The sequence below is a fragment of the Seriola lalandi genome, unplaced genomic scaffold (genome assembly GCF_002814215.2).
Source record: "Seriola lalandi dorsalis isolate HSWRI2012SDOR001 ecotype SW California unplaced genomic scaffold, Sedor1 jcf7180002054520, whole genome shotgun sequence".
In the NCBI taxonomy this organism is placed as follows: Eukaryota; Metazoa; Chordata; class Actinopteri; order Carangiformes; family Carangidae; genus Seriola; species Seriola lalandi.
The window spans coordinates 814334-836284 of record NW_019525073.1 but is presented as its reverse complement, the minus strand read 5'-3'; the positions used below and the strand labels follow the sequence as shown (position 1 = coordinate 836284).

The 21951-nt window shown below is 41.8% G+C and overlaps 1 protein-coding gene across 4 annotated transcripts in view; it reads left to right on the top strand.

Moving 5' to 3' along the window:
- arhgef10la (Rho guanine nucleotide exchange factor (GEF) 10-like a) overlaps positions 1-21951 on the top strand; it is a 95902-nt gene that overhangs the window by 18637 nt on the left and 55314 nt on the right. The window contains exons 5-18 of one of the 4 annotated variants that reach the window (XM_087175996.1): positions 216-293; positions 388-518; positions 1849-1944; positions 2677-2785; positions 3974-4074; positions 4528-4605; positions 5882-6061; positions 7230-7346; positions 10352-10444; positions 11426-11596; positions 13548-13693; positions 14546-14718; positions 17769-17884; positions 19228-19355. In XM_087175996.1, coding sequence (XP_087032122.1) covers positions 216-293; positions 388-518; positions 1849-1944; positions 2677-2785; positions 3974-4074; positions 4528-4605; positions 5882-6061; positions 7230-7346; positions 10352-10444; positions 11426-11596; positions 13548-13693; positions 14546-14718; positions 17769-17884; positions 19228-19355 — 1717 coding nt within the window. Of the gene's footprint in view, positions 1-197; positions 294-387; positions 519-1848; positions 1945-2676; positions 2786-3973; positions 4075-4527; positions 4606-5881; positions 6062-7229; positions 7347-10351; positions 10445-11425; positions 11597-13547; positions 13694-14545; positions 14719-17768; positions 17885-19227; positions 19356-21951 lie in introns of all 4 variants that reach the window. The other 3 variants (XM_023414040.2, XM_087175995.1, XM_087175997.1) reach the window with 3 other exon arrangements.

Below are 21951 nucleotides of genomic sequence, written 5' to 3'. Positions count from 1 at the left end.
GCCAAAAGGATTCAGGGAATGTAGTTTGGAGTTGTGTGTACGTGTGTGTGTGTTGTTAAATTTAAAAGAATGATCTAACAACAGGAGGTGCAACTATCAAACAGAAAGGAAGATAAAAGGTAGAAGACAGGCACCACTATTTTTTCCATTTAAAAACAATGTTTGTTTACTTTGATGCTACTTGTTTTCTCTGCCAGCATTACGTGTGGCTGAAGCTGGGCCACAAACGGCAGAAGCTTCAGAGGTGATCTATGATGATGTTCCAAGTGAGGACCCCCTCTCTCCTGACGAAGGTTAGTAGCTGCAACAGAATTCTGTTTGTTTAGGATGTTTTGTCCATCCATGAATATTAGTGTGAAGCTTCTGATGTGTAACATTTGTGTTTAGCAGATATGATTTATGAAGATGTTCAGAGAGACAGTGGCCCTGTGAACGCAGACAATGGGTGGAGCTCCAGTGAGTTTGAGAGCTATGATGAACAGTCTGATAACGAGGCCAAAATACCAACAAGGAGCAAGGTATTGTTTGTGTGTGTGTGTGTGTGTGTGTGTGTGTGTGTGTGTGTGTGTGTGTGTGTGTGTGTCTGTGTCTGGATGCATTCCTGAAATATGTATTTATCTAACACAAATGATCCTTTCTGTTTATTTTAAATGTCATCATGACCGGCCAGGTTGTTTTGGTTGGTTTCCAGCACTTAAAAAAAAAAAATCAAGGAGAATATTTCATCATCTGCTCCTCTAGCGCAGTTGTTGTTTATTAATGTATAGAACTCGAAGGAAACTATAAAGACCATGAAAAATGAATAACAGGCTGTCTAGGCTTTCTACTTTCATTGTTGAATGAAGGTAAACAAGAGGCATTTCTGTTTGAAAAGCCTCAGATCTCTTTTCCTCTTCTCTGCCAAGGATACTGTTCATCAGTGCTCTGCAGCACGGCTACAGAGTGTTGGTCTTCCACATGATGGCACTGTGTGCACATTCACATTGTGCTGCGTTTCCTTTATGCTTCACCAGCCTTTAACATGCATGCATCGTTGCAGGCTTAGGGAAAATTTGGAGTCATACTAATAAAGAATTATTTTGCTAAGTTAAATCATTATCAATGCATAGACTTATACCTTTTTCACATTTTTGCATATTCAAGTTGTTTATTTATGGATGTAACTACACTGTAATCCAAGAAAATCTAGAGTTAATGCTTTGAGAAAGGAGGGAGACCAAAGGGGGAAAAATGCTTGTTGTACTAGGACAAAAAATTAGTTGCTCCGGTAATTACAGGAGGGTGTGGTGTGACAATCCCCCCACAGTTCTCTTGGCATGCTTTTCCCAGGCCACTGAACAAAAGAAGGGATTCAGCTACACTGGTTGTACAATTAATGAAGAAACCTTGACTATTAGGGCCTCACAACAGTTTTCGGCTAGCACAGCCTTCATCAAAAACACATTGTTTTTAATTAGTCTTGCCCGATTAATTTTTCACCAAGTGTACCTGAAGTTCTCCTCTTGTTCAGTTCAGTGCTTAAGTTGAGCAGCCTGGGAGAGCTGCGACAGAGTTTGCTTCTTTAATACTTGCCCTAAACTACCTGCACCCCAGCCCCCCACCCCTCTGTAAATCAGTGGCCATTAGTCTCATCAAACATAACCCTTTGACCAAAGCAGTGCTCCAGGCTTTCACTCTCTGTGCTTGTGATTAATTCCTGATGTTGAGTAGCTTGTTTTGCCTTGATCACTTTGCCTTCCGTTTCCCTTTTCTATTTCCTCTCCCCCTACATTTTTCTCCTCCCTTCACCATTTGTGGCTAAATGCAACCCGCCCCCTTGCCCTGCCCGTCCCTGTCCCACACCTGTAGCTCTCTCCTGAAGTGCGACGGCTGAGGGAGCGGTGTGCCAGGACCAAACGTGAACTGGCCATGAGGCTGTCTGGCAAGCACAACTATGACATCAAGGTATCTCTGCAGAAGCAAGTGAACACAGCGATATCACACTATTTCTTTGGAGAGCTCAAAGCAATCTGCTAGATGTTTGCCAATAGGACAGATGATCACCCACTGCTGAAATATGCTGTGCTGTATGCTTAGCTAACTCAGAGGCTTAACTGACTCTCTGCACCATCCTTCCCAGCTTTCCTTTGGACTGTGACTTCTCTTTAAGATTCTCTGTTGGCCTCTCTCTCTTTCTCTGCCTGGTTTAATATCAAGACGCATTTATGGGCCACATGAATTATTAAATAATATTCTGCGTATTTACTTCCATAAACACCAGCGCAACTTGCCCCCAATTAATGACCTACTTTCCTGAAGTAGCATCATTTAAAAATACTATTACCCTCTGTGTATTCTGGGTTTGTGGAGTCTGGTTGCAGGTCCTCTGTGATGCTCAGGGTGGAGTTTGTGGTCAGCGAAATTCTCTCACACTGAGCAAAGCAGCTCTGTTACTCTGATGTGGAGCTCACTCTGTTACCATAATCTGTCCATGATATGCTCATAGACTCTCTGATTAGAGGCTGTACAGCGACCCACAGGGAGCCGCAGATGGTGAGATTCATGATGAGCCCACTGAGCGCCACTTCTCTCCATCTCTCTCCAGAGGAGCACCGTAGGTTGTCAAGTCTCCACAGCATGGCACATTCCTTGTGCTCTAACGCTCCTTCGTTGTTTTTGTCTGCTCCTTCCAACCAGGTTCAACAGCTCATGAAGGCGGCAAAAAGTGGAACAAAGGATGGGCTTGAAAAGACCAAAATAGCCGTCATGCGAAAGGTTTCCTTCCTGCAGAGAAAAGATCAATTGGGTAATGCAGGGACGCCTGAAAACTGTAATTGTTGGTCATCTCGCTTTCTTTTTTTTTTTGGTGAATGTTACACTATTTTTAGTAATGGGTACTGGTTATGAAGTTTGGTTTTCTGTTGCTCCTTGCAGTTGACTCATTGAATTAGAGGTGGTTGCTTGTGTATAGCCAAGCCAAAGTAGTGTTGGAGGCAGATAGAGTAGAAAGTCTTACTTTTTCTTTATACAAATCCCTTAAGGGAGAAATGAAAGCACTGTGAAAAAGACAGATCTCACTGATTATAAGTATAATAAATAAAACAGCACTCTTTCTCAGTTTTAAGACAGATGATGTGGTTGAGTAAAGCTTTTGATGTGTGAGAGAGAGATGGATGATGGCAACTCATGCTATACAATATAGGTTGGGTTAAAGGAACCCTTGTCTAACAATAGAGGAAGATTAGCATCCATTAGTGGAGTGTTGAGGAGCTCCATAAACCACGTATACCAGACCCACGCCTCAAACAAATCTCCAAACCATCACAAAGAGGTAAAGAGGCCAGTGCTGCTATTTTTAGGTATTGATCGAGGGAAATCTGCACAGCATTATATTTCTTTTCCACCAATCCTCTGTTATCATTCCAAAGTCTTTAATTGGAATGGTGGAAGCTTCTGGTATCTATGTCTTTATGGTTATGGGTGAAGTGGGGATTTTTTTGTTTTGAGACTGTCGAACTTCTTTGTGCCAATGCAGAGATGAGAATGTGCTGGATCGTGTTTTTGCAGACACACTTATGTGTGCCTGCTTTACTCCTACAGAGATACAGTATTGTTTTGAAAGTTTTTGTTTTTTTTTGTTTTTTTTTCTGTAGGCCTCTCTCTCTCTCTCTCTCTCTCTTGCTTATTTCTCCATTGCTTTCTCTGTCTCTCCATCTCTCTTTTTTTCAGACAGTACAGAATTCTCTTCATATTTTAGAGGTAATAAACTTAGTGTGTCGCAGTGTCTCCAGCTGCAGTGAGATCTGAAAGCAGCCTCTCTGTTTTCCCTCTCTCTCATTCTCTGTCTGTCTGTCTCTCTCTCACACACACACACACACACACACTCACTCTCCTCTCTCTCTCTCGCTCTCGCTCTCTCTCTCTCTCTCTCTCGCTCTCTCCCCTTTTAACCTTTTTTATCCTATTTCTCTCCTTCATTTCTGATTGTCTGCAGAAGAGGAGGATGATGCAGGATACCTCGATGTGACTGTGTCAGAAATGAAGCACCCCCCTCCACAACTGAGCCCCATGCCAGAGGGGCTGACCAGCCACCAGGTGCACCTGGCAGTTTTTGCAGATATTTATTTTGTTCCCTATATGTTTAGCCGGTTTATGTAAAAACATGTAATGTACTTAACATCTAGCATTTATATGAATATTCTGTACAGCATAGTCATAGCTGTCATGTTAAATGTATTAATTTGTTACTTCGGTGTTTTTGCATATCTATATGGTGTATTCTCTTTATCCTGTTTGGGAAAGCAGCCAGTTTTACAACAGCTAAAACAATTGCTCTCATGTCATAGGAAATTGAAAGACTCAGACTCCAATGAAGGCCCTGTTCAAACAGACCTACTCCTCCTTGAGTCTTTTTTTTCCAGTGACAAACGCATGATTATATTGCAATCCATCAACCTGCGCCGTGCTTAACTGAAAGCATACCCCGCACCGCATCCCCATCATGTCCTCTTAGTGCTAGATTTCCTGACTGGTCTGTTGTCTCCACAGGTTGTCAGACGCCATATCCTCGGCTCCATCATTCAGAGTGAGCGGAGCTACCTAGAGTCTCTCAGGAGAATCCTGCAGGTGAGTTGTTTAGTCCCCGTTGTCCTCCTCTGCCACTTGCAATATCTTCACCATTTAGCCATTATGAATTACATTGAATAGAGAAGTGGTGATATCCATCAAATTACTGAGGTGTCTCAGCATACAAAAAAACAACCATCCTCATTGCTGTGGTGCCGTGCTGATGCTAAGAGAGAAAGGGACTGTCGGGCTTGCACAAGATGTGGTACAGCCTCTCCTCTTTAATCTCTTTTTTTTTTTTTTTTTTTTTTGCGGAAAAATGAAGACTTGTTATCTCCTAATCACAAAAATATGAGAGGAGCACCTACTGAAATGGAATCAGCAGCAATCAGTGGCTACCTTAAGCACTGCAAAATCTTTCATTGTCAAGATACAATGTGCTACCTTTGTTGTCGGGCGACATGATTGCGTATGCTACTTGGGAAGGCTTTGCACTTTTGAAATCACTGTTGTTATTCAGAGAGTCCAGCTAAGTGGTAAATGCAGTGTCTCCAGACAGATAATATAAAAAGAGGAAGAGCCACAAGCACAATTAGACATCGAGTGCTGTGACTTTCATTTTTACTGTAAAACAGATTGCACAGTTGTTCATGTTGTGCTGCCTGCCCATGTTCCTTCTGTCAGTGATTCATTTACCGTTATGGATTTGCAGAGATAAAACATCAGGCAAACAACAAAAATTAGGTCTGCTGTTGCTCAGACGGATTCATTTTTTGTGTTAAATACCGTTTTCATCTTTCATGTTTGGCTTTTACATGATATTATCTATACTTCAACATGTTTAGATTCAAAGAAGTCACGGTTACTGGCTTTGTCATCCACAAAGAACTTGTCAACTTATTTCTGCAGGCTGGGCTAATATTCCCATGAGTACTGACTGAAGAATCAATCACTATCCCTTTCACCATGTTGCTTTTGCGTCGGTAACTTGGCTGGGAGCTGGTTTTTGCCATTATCATTCTGGCTTTTATGATTACAAGTCACCTTGAATTCTTTGCATGTTTGCTAGTGGCAAATGCTGCTCTATGGGTGAATCCTTTGGTTCGATGTGCTTCCAAGCACCATGACTACATTTCCTCATTATCCACGATTCATAGGATATTTGTCAGCTACCTCTCAGTTGTCTATTTATGCTTCTGAAAAGAAGAAGGAAGGCGGACTGCTGATTCATCCTAAGCACCCACCCACACACACACACACACACACACACACACACACACACACACACGCACATCAGCAACAATAAAATCCCAATTTTCTCTCACCATCTCACCAGGAATACCACAGACCATTGATGGAAGCTGATCCACGCATCCTGAGTCCACGGAAGATCCGGCCTATATTTTACCGTATCAGGGAGATCACACAATGCCACTCCATGTTTCAGATTGCACTGGCGTCTCGTGTGGCTGAGTGGGACAGCAGTGAGAAAATTGGAGACTTATTTGTTGCCTCGGTTAGTGTGCATGTGCATGTTTTTGGTATGTATCTTCATGAAATAGAAAATGGAGGCTTATTTGCTGCGTTATATTCGTGTTTCTGTGTGTGTGTGTGTGTGTGTGTGTGTGTGTGAGTGAGTGCGTGTGTTCTTTGTTTGTTTCTGTGTAAAATGCAATCAAAGACTCAGATTCTGGAGAGAAGCACTCATATTTTTCTTGGCATTTCTATCTAACTTTATAACACAATCGCTGCTACCAGAGTTATAATGAGCTACAGGTTTTAGATTGAGCAAACAGGGATAGTTTACCCCAAACATGGAATCAATTACAGTTGTGATGAATATCTCCACTGCATCCAATGCTCTCTGGGATACGTGTTTACAAATTTTTGCACTAGAATAATGGTGTTCAGTGTGAGCTTTCTGTTGTGAGTCTCTACAGTGTGCTCATCCATAAGGTCTGCTCATTATTTTCTTATTAGAGCGGCTGATTCGAACCCTTCCTTCTCTGCTGGCCATTACATTGCTGTTCCATTGATATCCTAGGACCTACCATCAAATGAGGCCATACTCGAAAAGGGAAGTGCTAGGCCTGTGTACTCCTTATTTAGCTGCCCCTTTGTCATATGGCCATGTATCTGTACCTGTGGGGCTTGTAGTAATATCTGAGAGGCAGGATCCTGAAGGAGGGTGTGAGCAAAGCAGGTTAATTTCTCGTCCTGATTTGCTAATTCCCCACCACTCCTCAAACTGCCTATCAGCTGCCTGGTGTGGGTTTAATTGAGGAGAGAGAATAAATGTCTACCGCACAACAGACACACCCCCCCTCTCTCTCTCACACACACACACACACACACACGCTCTGCCACCTCATTCCTCTTTGCCCAACCTCTTAAATGGCTCGTGAAGGGTGTTGCAGTAACCGGGATGGTAAACAAACCAATTTTTTTAAGTACTATACTTAAATGGCCATTTTCAAGCCTCTCTTTACATTGAAATTACTGATGGGTTGTCCTGCAGACAGGATGGTTAGCCAGACATTCAAGATGTCAAAGGAAATTGTATGAGTGTGTTTATGGATGCTGGTGTAAAGACAAAATAATCAAACATGGCAGAGCAGGAGACCCTCTTATTATAGGGCTGTTTTCACAAATTCAGATAATTATGCTTGTTTCTGTTTCCACAGTTTTCCAAGTCAATGGTGCTGGATGTATACAGTGATTATGTGAACAACTTCACCAGTGCCATGGCTCTCATTAAAAAGGCATGCATGTCCAAACCAGCTTTTCTGGAATTCTTAAAGGTGAGCTTCAGCCCATGCAGCACAAAATGTTTCTCTGATTTCAAATTAAAGTTACCCAATTGTATTCTTTTGCACCTCTGCTTTTCTTTGTTCTGTAGTGTTTAGCAGATGCTGAATTTAGCAAAGCTCCAAAGTTAAAGGCTTCAATAATGCATACTTCTCAGGTTTCCAGAGAGACACACAAAGACTTCAGTGTGTAAAAAGTTGGCATTTACACAAAATACAAAATTGTTATTTACATTGGGTTCATGGTTGGTATTAAATATATATTATGGATTATAAATAATATTGTGCTTATCTTGTGAAATAGAGTTATCTACCATGTCATTGTCACTTAAGGCAACATTAAGATTGAAGCACTACATTACCTACTAGTTCTAACCCTGGAAATGTCCAAGCTTGTCCAGATAATTAACATAGCCTGTAATAACGTTGTAAATGCATAATTGTTCTCGGAACTAGTATTTGTATGTTTCTCTGTGCAATTTTTTACTGTATCTTGAAAGGTTTGTAATTTTTATAATAAGGACATTGCAACACCTCTTGTAAATCAATATGTGAAATGGAAAGTGGAAATTGTACTGTACTCTATTTACTTAATATTTCAGATATTAATTAGGGGTTGTAAACAACGAAACATAATGCCAAGGTGCATACAGAGTGCCAAGAAATGATGAGTTTAGCAATTCCCTGTGCGCACAGCATTCATGCATCAGTATGACCTGGATCATTGAGTTGTAATGCTGAGTTACAGAACCAGATCACACAGCTGACAGCCCTGCATGTTTCTCCCGATAACATGAGTCCCTTTCTTTCTGTTGAAAAGTTCCTCTGTCTCTCCCACTGCCTGTTGCAGCTCTCACTGGCAGTGTGAAGACAAACCAAATAAAAAATCGGCTAGACACAGACTGGAAAAAAACACTAAATAGATGACAGACTTCATTACTTATTTTTTAAATATTATGGAGGCACTGACTGTGCGCACATGACCATAAGCAAGCAACAGGGATGGGGACTATTAAATTTTGAGTTTGAATTCAGTTCACAGACATTATGATGTAATGTGCTGCATTTGCAGAGAAAAAACTTGGTGTGTTCAGTATAAATCTGCTTGTTTGTAAAGTTGTTTTTGGTAGAAATGAACTTTTTAAAGTTAGCAAACCACCACTCAAGCATTTTCAGTGCATTAAGGAGCAAACAGCCTGTCTCATTGACATCTTGACCTGGTCTTTTGTGCTGGAAAGATTTTACTTGGTGCTCATGGAACTTTTCATGGCATCCACTAAGGGTTCACCTTTGGTTTAGCTGTTAAAAGTTGTGTATCTGCCCAGTTACTGAACATTGAATGTAAAATGTAAAAATAGTGTCTTTGAGTTTGCTACCTTCCTACCCTCAACTATGATTAATGGTTGGGTGGCTACTGACCACTGACCACAGGTGTCTCCATTTAGCAATTGCATATATGGTGTTATGCTAGGTTGTACTAGAGTTACCAAGAGGCTTCCTCTTAATGCCCGTTTACTCTGAGCATTCTTAGACTGTCCCAGATGAAAGAGAAACAGTGGCCTTCAGTCTTACTATGACACAAATCCCCCAATGGCTGACTTAAAGTAGAGCTTTGGCGAAGACGGGCTGTGACAAAAATGTAGGGCCAAAATAACACAATAGGTTAACAGTTAAATTATAACATGAAATAATGCAGATTACACTAATATTGGTATCCTGCTACTCTACAAGTTGCTTACTTAGGGTGATTAGTTAGGTCACATAACTCTTCATAGAGGATGAGTACAATGGGAGTATGTGAGACTATTCCTGATTGGCTAATTAAGTACATGTCAATTTGAGTGAACTCCACAGGTGGTTGTGCCTTTAGAGCTCCACTTGTTGCAGTCTGAAACCTTCATGAAGGTACTTGATCTGTTTATGTATCTGTGTCCTATCCTTTGAGCGTTTGGCAAGGACATAAATTACTGCCATAATTTCATAATCTGTTTTAATTTGATGAATGATAATAAATGAATGGTAATAAGAAAACACCAACTTTTTTTTAAGGTAGAAATTTTTTATCAGATTTCAATATTGACAAAATCGGACATCGCAATATATTTGACCACGTACTGTCTCACTGAAAAAAATGGTGTAAAGTTTATTGATATAAATTGATGTTATCCAGTATGTGATGTTATCGCATGTGACAGTGACTGATGGTCTAATAATGTGAATATGATGACCTAAAAAGTAGAGGTATTCATCATTCATTTCACTCAGCTGGAAACATCAGATAAGCTCACAGATATTTGTGAATTCAACAGATTGCAGTGTTAGGAAAACACAGATTTGGGCTGGATCATGATATTATAATTACCAAAATCTCAGGCAATCTACTCATATCAGAACATGAATATCAATCTAATTTTTTTTTATAATATAGTATAAATTAAATTGATATTCAGCTCTAATCTACGTGTCATCTTAAAAGAGCAAAAAGTTTAAGGAAAAGTAAGTATAAACTTAAAAATAAAACAGATTATAGCTTCTGCACTTTATGATGACAGAACTCTCACGTTTCAGGACATATATAACCCTAACAAATATACATAAAACATGTATGTATCCTTTTTTATGTCCGTCTCACAGTTGATCTTATCCAGCCTTCACTACCAAACCATCTTTTAAATGTGTCCAGTGATTTGCCTTTTTATACTGGTGGTGTCATCATGCCACAGACTTGACACTGCACTGAAACAATATATTCTCCTGACCTACACCCACAGTAATACATTAGACATACACACTCAAAAAACCTCCTCTTTCATTCTCTCCTATGACTACTAGACCCTGATTTTCATACCTTATTCACCCACTCACACGCCTACTCATGGTCTATAGAGCTTTCTGATAAGCTCCTCTTGAAGTAGGAATAGCATAGTTGCCTCTTAATGACCCTTTTATGCAAGAATGTTTTTCAAACCACAATTTTTTTTTTTCCCTCTTGTTTCCAGAAGAAGCAGTCATCTAGTGTTGATCGGATCACTCTGTATGGATTAATGGTGAAGCCCATTCAACGGTTCCCTCAGTTCATATTGCTCCTGCAGGTATAAAACTGTTGTTTGTACAGGGCTAGTCATTTAATTTGTTTTAATTAAGTGAATCCCTTCAAGTCTTACTAGCTAAAACACTTCCAATATGAGAAACTTGAGTTAAAGTAAAGCTTTAGCAGCACATACACTAATAAAGATGCAACGCTGCAAGGCCACAGAATTGATTATGGATTTTAACTTACCCAAAGTACAAGAAGCCGTACCTCACATACTTTACACTGGGGTTTGCCAGAGCTTGAAAAGTAGCTAGACCCATCAGGTTTTCATAGTGCTGGCTTTACATCCCAGCTCCTCCACTTTCAATTCTGTGCAAAGATTTGGATTTGAGCTTGACTTGCTGGATCTGCAGCAGCTCATTTCATCCCTCAGTAGGCATTGATTATCCATGAATTCAAAAGATAAGTTATGAATGTGAATCAGGCATTTTCTTCTAGCCTAAACTCAGTACTCCAAAGAGGAAGTGTATGTATTAAATCATACATTATAGGGAACTACAGCTCAAGGCATTGAGGTACATCTGAGATGCATATCAAGATAATGCTAAGCTTTCAATGAGTCATAGATGCAGGACGAACACAGACTTGTAACCTCCACAGCCTTTAGTTATACAAACTTTGATCATTTGGCGTCTACAAATTTATTTTTTATTGGTTTGTTTTAGCCAACACTGCTTACAGAGGAGTATGACTTGCAATACAATGAGCTGTACAAAGTTTACATAATCACTGGTGAGTCGGTGTGGTGTAACCTAAGTCCTCTGAAAACTGTGACAAGCACACACCTAAACTCAAACAGTATTTGATCCAGATTTGAACTTTTCAAGGTGAAGGCAACACTCTCAAAAAGAACACATTATTTTGTTAGGATTCAGTATATTGCAGGTTACAGATGAAGGTATTAAATCATAAACAGAGTAGTTTGTATTTGTTAACATGCGGTGTCTTTACTTAAAACTTTCCTTGTGACCTTTTCTAGGACATGCTGAAGAACACACCGAAGGGCCACGTGGATCGTCTGCCACTGCAGCTCGCTCTGACAGAGCTGGAGATGCTGGCTGAGAAGCTGAATGAACAGAAACGAGTAGCAGACCAGATTACAGAAACTCAACAACTAGCCCGCAGCGTCAGTGATCGCCTGCTCAGTAAGGTGACTGGATACACATGCGCTCCCTCGTGCAGATGTACGTGCACTTGCACATGCACGCGTGGCCCCCCAATCAAATCAACTGTGAACCAGCCTCTGAGCCTTTTAACTCCTCTACGTTGTTATCACTGTGAGCCAAACACCTATGAATTAAGCTAGTATATAGCAATCGCTTATATCACTTTCCCACACATTAATCTAGGGAGACATTTTTATTTAGAGAAATTATCTCCTAGAAATGATGCCCATTATCATCCCTAAACAGTACCAAATGCAATGGCAGAGGCGTTGCCTCTCCATTACCACACTGAAATTACAGTCCTGCCGCTGCAAATCTGAACAAATGCTGCTCTGAATAAGAAGAATTAGGGGGTAAATGAGACATTTAATTGGAAACTGTAAGAGAGCTATCTCTTTCACCCTGTCTCGCTCCCTCTTCCTCTCTCTCCACTTTACCTCCCCTCTATTCGCCACTTGCACTCTCTTGCTTACCTTTTCACTCCACTTATGCACTCTTCTTCTCTTTCTAGTGTGTGACTGCATCTTCGTCTGTCTTCCTCTCTCTCACCCTCCCCCTTTTTATTTTTCTCTATCAGCCCTTGCTTTCTAGGACTCTGAGATGAGCTGATTCGGCCAATCTCCCCTACTCCACACAGAATTCCATTTGCTGCGGTGACACTGCAGAATTCCAATAGGAAACAGTCTACTCTATTGCCCCCATAACCATCCAATGAAATATTCATTCTTTGTCTCAAAGTATCTAAGTCGCCAGCATAGGACAGATAACAATGGGAGTAGGAATGGGTTTCGCACACACTCACACACGCACGTGCTTACACTCCCACTCACACACGCACATGTGTTTGGTGCAATGTCCTCTGTGCCAATTGATGCTTGAAGACTTAAAGGATGTATTCTTATAGCAGCCCACCTCTTGAGGGAGCTGTATGGTTCTGTAGCCATCAAATGGCAGTCCCAGTCAGTCTAATGATTAATTTTGTGTGCTATCTGAGCCAGGCCAAAAGCAGCTACAGATTGCCTGCAGATAGGACGGAGGCATTACTGCACTGCAGGTTGTAGAATGGACACAGCAGAGAGATTCATTATTCGCTCACATTTTTGTCTTTTGAACAAACACTAACATCAAAGTATCAGGATGTGAACTCCTTACTTGGATTTAACCTGCTGCTTGCAGTGTAGTAGCTTCTCTTAATTTGTAATGGCTCTGGATTAGATTGGCGCAGTGTGCATATAAGTAAAAGTCTTGTGTCAGTCATAAGAAGGAGCTGGACCAAAGTGATAAAAAAAGCTTTCTGTTGCTATTTCCTTTTGCCAAACATATGGAAGACTGGAAAGCACAGCATTTGCCAAAATACTGTAGCACAAATTGCATCTGTTATTAGATGCTTTAACTGTGTGTGTGTGTGTGTGTGTGTGTGTTGTGTATAAAGGTGTGCACGCAGCAAACTGTTAATGCATTTCCATCCCTGTGTAGTTGCCCTGTTGTGGTGGAAATTATTGTGAGTCCCAGCTTAGCCGGTTTGGGGTTTGTGGCAGTAGTATGGCGGATGGCACGGTACAGACAAAAAGACAAAGGATGATCTGAGGCGTTTGTTCAAAGATAATAATAAAGGTCTCTAGCAGCTCCATTTAATTGAAGGCTGCCTTTCGGTTGCTCTCTCATCACTTTAAACATCTGCAAGGCGAAGATAGTGAAAGAGCATGTGCAGTTTCACAGAATGAACGGTTTAGAGACGTGCGCTTGTGCTTTCTCTGTGTATACGTATACACACATTAAATGGCCTTCAGCAGCACAAATTTGTTGGTAATCCTTGATGAGACATCTGTTCCTCCAAGCCTAATTTCTGTGTCCTCCAGGCACTGAACTCTGGAGTACTGGCCCTTTGTGATGCTGTCTCCTGCGCCTCTGATCTGATTGCTGTGTCCCTTTTAGCAACTGAACTCGGAGCAGGGGTCATTGGTCCTCTGTGAGACGCTTATTGAGACTGTGTATGGCGAGCGGGGACAAGTCCTGAAGTCAAAGGAGAGAAAGGTCTTCCTCTTTGATGATGTACTCATCTGTGCCAACATAAATGTCAAGTAAGTCCCTCTTGTAGAGCAAGCAAGCTATATGCCTTTTCATTTAAGAATACTTTGCTAATGCGTAGTGCTAGCATGAAATTGTGTGTAAGTTTTTATAGGAGAGACTGCTAAACTGCACCGTTAGGAGAAATAGCTATTAGGTGGCACAGGGCTCTAATATGATGCCCTAGGTTTTGCAGGGATATTTTGGCAAACTGCATAGCAAAGAGAAATAGCTGCTAGGGGTTTTGGGCACTATCTGGAGTTGCAGGAGCTTTATCAGCTTTAAACAAATGGTAGAATGCCTAACTACAGCTACAGGAGTCCTAGATTACTGACATAAAACATTTTTTGGGTTCTTTCCAATTTATTTTCTGTGACAGCACCATTGATCACATCTCTCTCTCTCGTTCCCTCTCTCTCTTGAGAGAAGTAAACAGGAAAGGGTTTTCGTCTATTTTGCAAAGCTCCTGTCAAAGATGTCGCTTAAAGCTCTCTTGTTCAGCCTTCAAAGTAATTATCGCTCTACGTCTCATTCAGCTCGAGTGTCCCGAAGTTGACTTCGTCTGCCCTCCAGGATCTTGACAAACCGATCACAATGTTGATTATCTGTGTGATTACAGGAATACATGAATAGCAATGAACTCATCTTCACAGCCAGGGGTACAGTTTTGGTAGGGTACATGGGTGATCATACAGATTCTAATTCCAACTCTTAAGTCTTCTTCTTGACATTTCAAAGAACGTCTCCTCCTATGGAGTGCTGGGTGTAGTGCTCTGCGCGGGTTGCGGATAGGGAGGGAATTTCTCTCAGGTTGTTTTCCTTCTAAACTCCCACCTCTAATTTTCTTTTCTTCTGATCTCCACCAGGGGGCCTCCGGATATCAGCAGCCTGGTCCCTATTGGCCCCAAGTACACCATGAAGTGGAGCGCCCCCCTACAGCAGGTGCAAGTTGTAGAAGTGGGGCAAGAGAGCTCTCAAAGCAAAGACACCTTCTTCCAGCAGAGTGGTGCTAAGCGACCAAGCAGTGTCTGCTCTTCAGGTAAAAAAAAAAAAAAAAAAGTGAACCTTTCCCATGTGTGTCATGCAGTTAATCTCATCACTTGGACTAGCTAGACTAGTCTCAGCGCCTTTCTCTGACTCAGCAAGGCTAATCTGTTTCTGTATTCAAGTGTCCTGCAGAGGGCTGGAGATGCATTCATGCCGCTTGTCACTCTGATTGAGGATGTGTTTGTGAGGAGGATAGTGATGACGGTCACTTGTTCCCATCTGCCTGTGTTGTTTTTATCTTGGAGAGAGATATGGGGGTAGAGAGCCCCCTGCAGCATCATCCCCACAGTCTCATTTCACTCTCTGATAGACCACAAACACATCTAGAGTGGAGTCATCAATCTGCAGAGATTATTCCCTCCCTTTCCAGGCCCAATTAGAGAGCCAGTAGTAGTAGATAGGAATCAGTGGTTGAAACACTAGTTCTCCCACCACCCCTCACAAAACTGTGGTGTATACAGAGCTTGACGAGATCCCTGATAAATGTGCCATGGGAAAAGGGAGATACAAAACCTTATCAGGATGTAATGGTACAGGCTTTTTAAAGTTGCAGCTCCATGACTTAAATATTAATGGTGTCTTCTTCAGAGCTACCCGTGTCATGCTCAGCAAGCAGCTACTGCTTCCAGAGCTGGTTAAGATTCTCACTGGATTAAGTTTTCACTGTTCGTCAGGTAGTGTATACTCGTATACTCACAACTTTCCTGCAAGGTTTTGGGATCATTTAAGGTTAGCTCTCAATGTACCTGTCTCTTTGCAAATGTTATGCCCCCTAGAGGGTGTTGGATTCTGTCTCTGACTTTCTCTCGTTTTATTTATTTATTTATTTATTTATTTATTTTACCTTCTCGACACAGCACGGTCACCTTAATCATCTCTATGTGAACATCTGTCGTTCCCCAAATTTTCATTCAGACAGGCTGTCCTATCTATTTATAGTTTCATCCCCTGCGATGTCATTCAGTGGGGTGTGTAGTCTGAATCCTGTGCTCCCTCAGTATGACTTAAAATGGAGTCATTTTTCATCTTCTGCGGGCCGTGTTGCCCTTCTTTTTTGAAGAAAGCTAGCCTTTGGGGAAATCCAGGCCTGTCTTTCTTACTCTTCCCCATTGTCTCTGCCTGCATCTGTCAGGCTGTTGCTCTCCCTGTCTGTTCCTACTGCACTTGAGGGCCCACCAATGTATGTGCTCTTTTCCTGTGCCAGTTGTTTACTCTCATACTGCCTTACCTTTCTTATGTCCCCATTATACCTCCCTTATTGCCGTTTCTATTTTGACCTGCTGTCAGGAGTGCAGTTTTTTGTCATATGTGTACCAGTGGGCTTTGGCTGTGGATCAGTCAAGGGTTTTGATGCAGGTGTGGAAGCTGCATTGTCTTTAAATCCACTGGCCAGCATCACTGGCACAGCAGCTGAGTGCTAGATTGCTGACTTATTCCAGAGAAAGCAGGGATGGACCCCTCTGGGCTCTGGCCTTCCACACCAGTGAGCTACGTGCCTGGCGGCCGGTGTGGATAGCCATGTCTGAGTGTGAAAACCATATCCTGCCTCACCAACGGGATTACGCTGGATTACAACTCAGCACATTCACCTCTCGGGCTGTAGCCAACAGCAGGCCCCAGAGGACTCAACGAACCTGAACAGGGGTCCAGGCAATCTCTCTGGAGAGGACATGCAGACATTGTTCTTGCAGCTCGCAGCATCACCCCTTTATATTCAAATGTCTCACCTATTGATTTCCTTGCACAGATGACAGATGTCACTGGCTGCCTGGTCAAAGATCCCATTAAACCCCAAAAGCTACAATAGAGCTTTTTAAATGAACAATCTCAGCCCACCCCTCTCTTTCTCTCTCCCTCTCCCCTTATGGCTTTACTCTCACTCCATATATGCACGTGGATAGACAAAAGGTAGCAGGTCCCCTCGGAGGAAAATGCCTCACTAAGCCCTCCTAGCGACTCAGCTCCTGTGCTACTTTTATTATGTGGCAGCAGTGACAGTGCCGGACAGCTCTGGAGCAAAATCTACCTGCAGAATTTAATTAGGCAGTTCTCATGGAGCCTGCTGCCGAGTAGATGTGGGCCGGGGGAGCTAGGACGGAGGATGGCAGACAGGAGGAGACACTGCTATCGATTTGCAGCAGTAGGAGAGAGATATGAAGGTAGTGGGCCTCAAATCGATGCTGAATTTTGCGTCTAATGAGACACCTGCATTCCTTTTGGCCAGCAAAAGGGCATCATAGCTCCAAATAACAGTCTCTCCACCTAATTTTTTTACTCATAAATTCACTCTTGTGTTGTTCAGCAAATAATGAAGATCGATCCATCTACACATCAAACTTCTTTTATTAGTGCCACTGGAGTTTCAGTCTGCACTTCCAGGAGTTCTCAGATGCAATGTCATTGTTTTCTATTAGCATTTACAACACTGACCTTGAACTTCAATGTATTTTGGATGTTCACAGTGTGTCCATACACCATGTATTTTCATTGTATATAACACTGAGATTATATCTTGCAAATGATAAGTTGATTGACAGAAAATCAATTGACAACAATGTATTTATCAAGTAATTTATCAAGGAAAATGTCAAGACAATCAATGGTTCCAGCTTTTAAAAAAAGAATGATCTGATTTTTATCACTGTATTAAATACCACTGGGTTTTGGACTGTTGGTCAAATAAAACAAGCAGTTATAAGACATCACCTTGAGATTTGTGAAACTTTGATTGCCATTTTTTTAAAGAATCTTTTGACATTTTACAGACTGATTTATTAGTTGAGCAATCAAATAAAAATCAACAGATTAATCAACAATGAATTAATCCCAAGTTGCTGCCATAATTACTATTGCAGAATGATAGAATGCATGTGCACTCCTATGTATTAAGAAAAATAATTAATGGCCATAAAGCTGACTGTATGTAGCCTTGTTGTCTTTGTATTTTATCTGTTCATACTGTGTTGACAAAATATAAGTGTACTTTTTCTTTTGTAATTATGTTGGTGATATCACAAACTCTTTGCGTTGCCCATCTCTTAGGTAAAGCGATCCTGGGGCCTCCAAGGCTCTACCAAGAGCTGCAGGAACTGCAACATGACCTTTCTGTTGTGGAGGAGGTTACTCTCCTTGTGGGCACGCTCCAGGGGACGTACCAGGTACGTGTCACTTTATGTTACACTTTAACTGTGGCTGCACTTTTTCACAGAGAAAATGTGTATCATACAAGATATAATGAAACAAAGTGAGCTGAAAGGCATAGGGTTCCTCAGTCCAACTGGCTCTGCAGGCCAAGGCACAAAAGTCACAGTCTGTTACATTTATCACACCCCTACACAGACCAGCTTTGTTCTTTCAGGGTTTTCTTCAAAAGCCTTATTTCAGATAGGCGTCTTAAAAATGTGCTCACAGACTGACCTTCAAATATTCTATTCTCTCCTCCAAAAACTGCTTTCAGCCACACAAATTATTTATAAGCCAGTTATCTCCCGATATTTACTGAAAATATATGAAATATGGAATGAGTTCTGTTAACTGCAGCCTACCTTACAATAGCTCTTACACTGAACACAATGAAGAATCATAGAGGCAGCAAAGACAACACTGCAGTGTACATAGTTCATTTAAATTGCTATATTCAGTGCCAACTTAGAGATCAAGTTTTTATGGTATGAAGATAACCATTGTGAAATCTCTTTCTGCTATTAGTAAGGACAAAAGAATAGTAAAGAAATTGCTAAAGGATTCTAGCTGTTTAAAATGTGAATCATCAATTTCTAAAAGCATGGAATCTCCCATATATCTCTTCATCAACAGTGCCACAATGGTGGGAATGAGATGTTCCCTCTGATGCACTAGATAAAACTGTTATTTAATGGGTTGTAAAAGAAACTAGCACCCCTCCTGTAGCATTCAAATCAGGACACTTCCCAGCAGTCTGCCACTAACACATTAACAGTACCATACACTACGTAACACAGCCACGACGGTATACTGCAGCAATCACCAGCCTCTCAGGTTAATGGTGGCACCTTTGCCTCCATGCACTTAATGAGCACAATGTCCTCAGGAGGAGTGATATTGGCCTGGCACTAAATGACTGATTTTCACTTTCCACCCTGCTATATTATTGTCCACCGAACAAATAGACGAAATACTTCTGCACAGCTCATTGACTTCTGAAAATTGATTTGATTCTATTTCACTTGAGGGACTACGTTTTACTGTAAAATGGATTCCAGTTTTGAAGTGAACTTAGTGTTACATTTGAGGGGATAAAAATGCCACAACCATGTAGCTTCATATGATATACTGCAGTTTTATGTGAGTGGATGTGTGCTTGTTTCTCAGTGTGTGTGTGTAAGAATATTAATATGCAAGTGCATCTACAGAAGACCCCTGTGCTCAGCATGCATGTAATGTGCTTGTATCTCTGCTAGGTGACCCACTATAAGCCACAGCTGAGAAACAGGTTTTAACTGTGTGTATTTTTCCATCAAAGAACCTGAACACCACAGTGGCCCAGGACTGGTGTCTGGCTCTGCAGAGGCTCATTCGCATCAAAGAAGAACAGATCCAGAGTGCTAACAAATGTCGCTTACGCCTGCAGGTGCCCGGCAGGCCAGACAAGTGAGTAGTCTCTCACATACAGAAGTAAGACGTAAAATCTGTTGTGTATCTTTGGGTATGGAAAAATAAATGACCAAAACAGCAACAGCAAAGACAAGAAAAAAAAAAACAGCAATTGCAACACCAAAAGGTTTTCTTGTGCTGGTAACTGACTTAAAAGGTTCCAAAAGATGGAAGTACAGCGTGGTTGTTTGAAGAAAAGGTTTTAGTGATGAAATAACCACACAAACCTAGGCAGAACCACTAAAAGATAACAGTCAACATTTAGTGTACATACAAACAAGAATAATAATTGTACGTCTTCAATCATCTCAGAGTACATGAGGACGCAGGAGAGGGATGACTAAAATCCACGACATTGTGGTAACATATATGCACTTAGATCGCTGGGCCAACAGGACACCCTGACCTTTCGCAAATTGGAGACGGGAACAGTTTATACTGTCGTGAGCGGGTAATTACCTGAGTCAAATAATTCATGGATGGAATAATGAATACTGCTCACAAAAGGTTCCTTTTGCCGGATTTAATTGAGACACTTTTTACTTCAGCCTTTACCTAACGTATGGACCTGAGTGCATAACGTTTCTGAATTGCTCAAATAAGATCCATATAATTTTATCCTTACCGTATCTGTGCTGAAAAGCCAAATGTTCAGCTTTTGGAAAAGTACCATATTAATATACACTGCAGAGCTATAATTTATCTCCTGGCTCTACAGTTCCCCAATTTAATTTAATACACTTTTAGTTTTTTATTACACTTTCATACACAAGAGTAAACTGTGATAAGTAATTTTAAAAATCTATACAGTTTATAGTGAAGATTATTTCCTAATAGTCCCCAATTGGTATTTTCTATATATATTTATGGCTTCAAAGTAAATTATTGGCAAAACAAAAATGATCACTTGTAATGTTAGTCAGTCCAAACACAAACAGCTGCAGCTGCAGTTTTTCTCAGTTGAGCAGGTTACCTCATCATACTGAGGATGTTCAAGTGGTAAGTGGTTGTCTTAACATGTTGAAATGGATCCTGGTGGGAAGAGCGACTTCTGCATGACTGAACGCCTACTTAGAGGAGAACAAAAATGGGAAGGAGTGAGCACACGAGTAGCTTAGAGTACTGCACAGGAACTGGGAATAGTAAATAATGGCAGATGATAACAGATCCCAATTTGTGACTTCTGGTGGGGATAGGATGAGAGAGAGACAGGAGAGGACAAAAAGAGAAAGAAAGAGAAGCCAGAGGCCTGTTGAGAGAGAGTAAGTAGGAGAAGAGAGGAAGAAAGAAAGCATGAGCGTGATGATCAACCTCCCCCATGAAAGAGTTGGCTCGGTGCCGGCAGGGCAGCGGCAGTCAGAAGAGTGGGCCTAATGCTTCAGAGCCAGGGAGAATCTAACTGTGCCAAGCCAAGCTAAAGTGACAGCTTGAGCAGCGGAGCTGTGCAGATCAGTTCTCCCACATCTCCCAGCTTCCTCGTCGGCTGTCACACCAGGCCTGCAGGGCCAATCTGCTTACTCAGATGTTTGGTGGAGCCAGATGTCATGCTTACAAGAGAGTCCCCAAATTCCCCTTCAAGGGGTACCCTATTTGCTGAGTTCCTGTGATAATGTCATTAGCAACTGCGCTGACAAGGGGATTTCCCACCCCTACATATGTCCAGGCAAAGATTCTTATTTAAAACTTAAATAATGCAGAGCAAGACCTGCAGTGAAATCATGTTTGGAGATGGCCACAGAGTTTTTGTGAAGAGGTAAAAAGGTAACTATGTCAGCTCAAAGAAGGAAACCTCCTGTAGGGGAAAGAGCCAATCCTGGTTGTGTGATAGCAATCTAATTTAGGCTGGGCCTCAGTGTCAGGTGGCTGGACCGGCAGTGAGCCTCGGGGCTGAGGGTGACAGGTGGCACAGCGGGTGCCGAAACCATTCTGACACTACCCAGGGTGCAGAAGTGGCAGATTGCAGGGGAGATCAGCGGGCAGACTGGCTCTGTCTCTCTCATACACACACCCAGACAATCGTTCGCGCACATACATTGGTTCTCCCTTGCTATCATTCGCTGTTTTGTCACTAATCTGAGTTACAATCTACAGGGCACGACAGTGCTTCCAGAATCCATATGTTCATGTTACATGTATTCACACATGCTTCCGGCTGAACATGCACCTGAACATGAGTAAACATGAGTAAACATGCATCTTAGACAAAGAGGCACACTTATATGGGGCAGAAACATGCATATATACATAATACACACACTTGTGTGCAGAGCTGAGCCATTCCTCTGCTGGTGAGAGTGGGACCGCGGCAGGGACCCCCTGTACTGAGTTGGTCCCCTCCTGTCTGGCCGCAAGCAACTCTCTGCAGTCAGGCAGCACATCACAGCCTCCACACTGCAAACAGACTGAGTACGTGGAGAGAATCCTGACTGCTGCCTCAAAGGCACCAGCCTACGTGTGACAGCAGTTCATTAACATCCTCTTTTACTGCGTCTGCTGGAGCAACCACAGGCACAGATACATGGGCCATACTGGCAAGTGATAGATACAGAGTTCAAATTTCATAGTTTAACCAAATGTGTTTGTTCCTTCACCC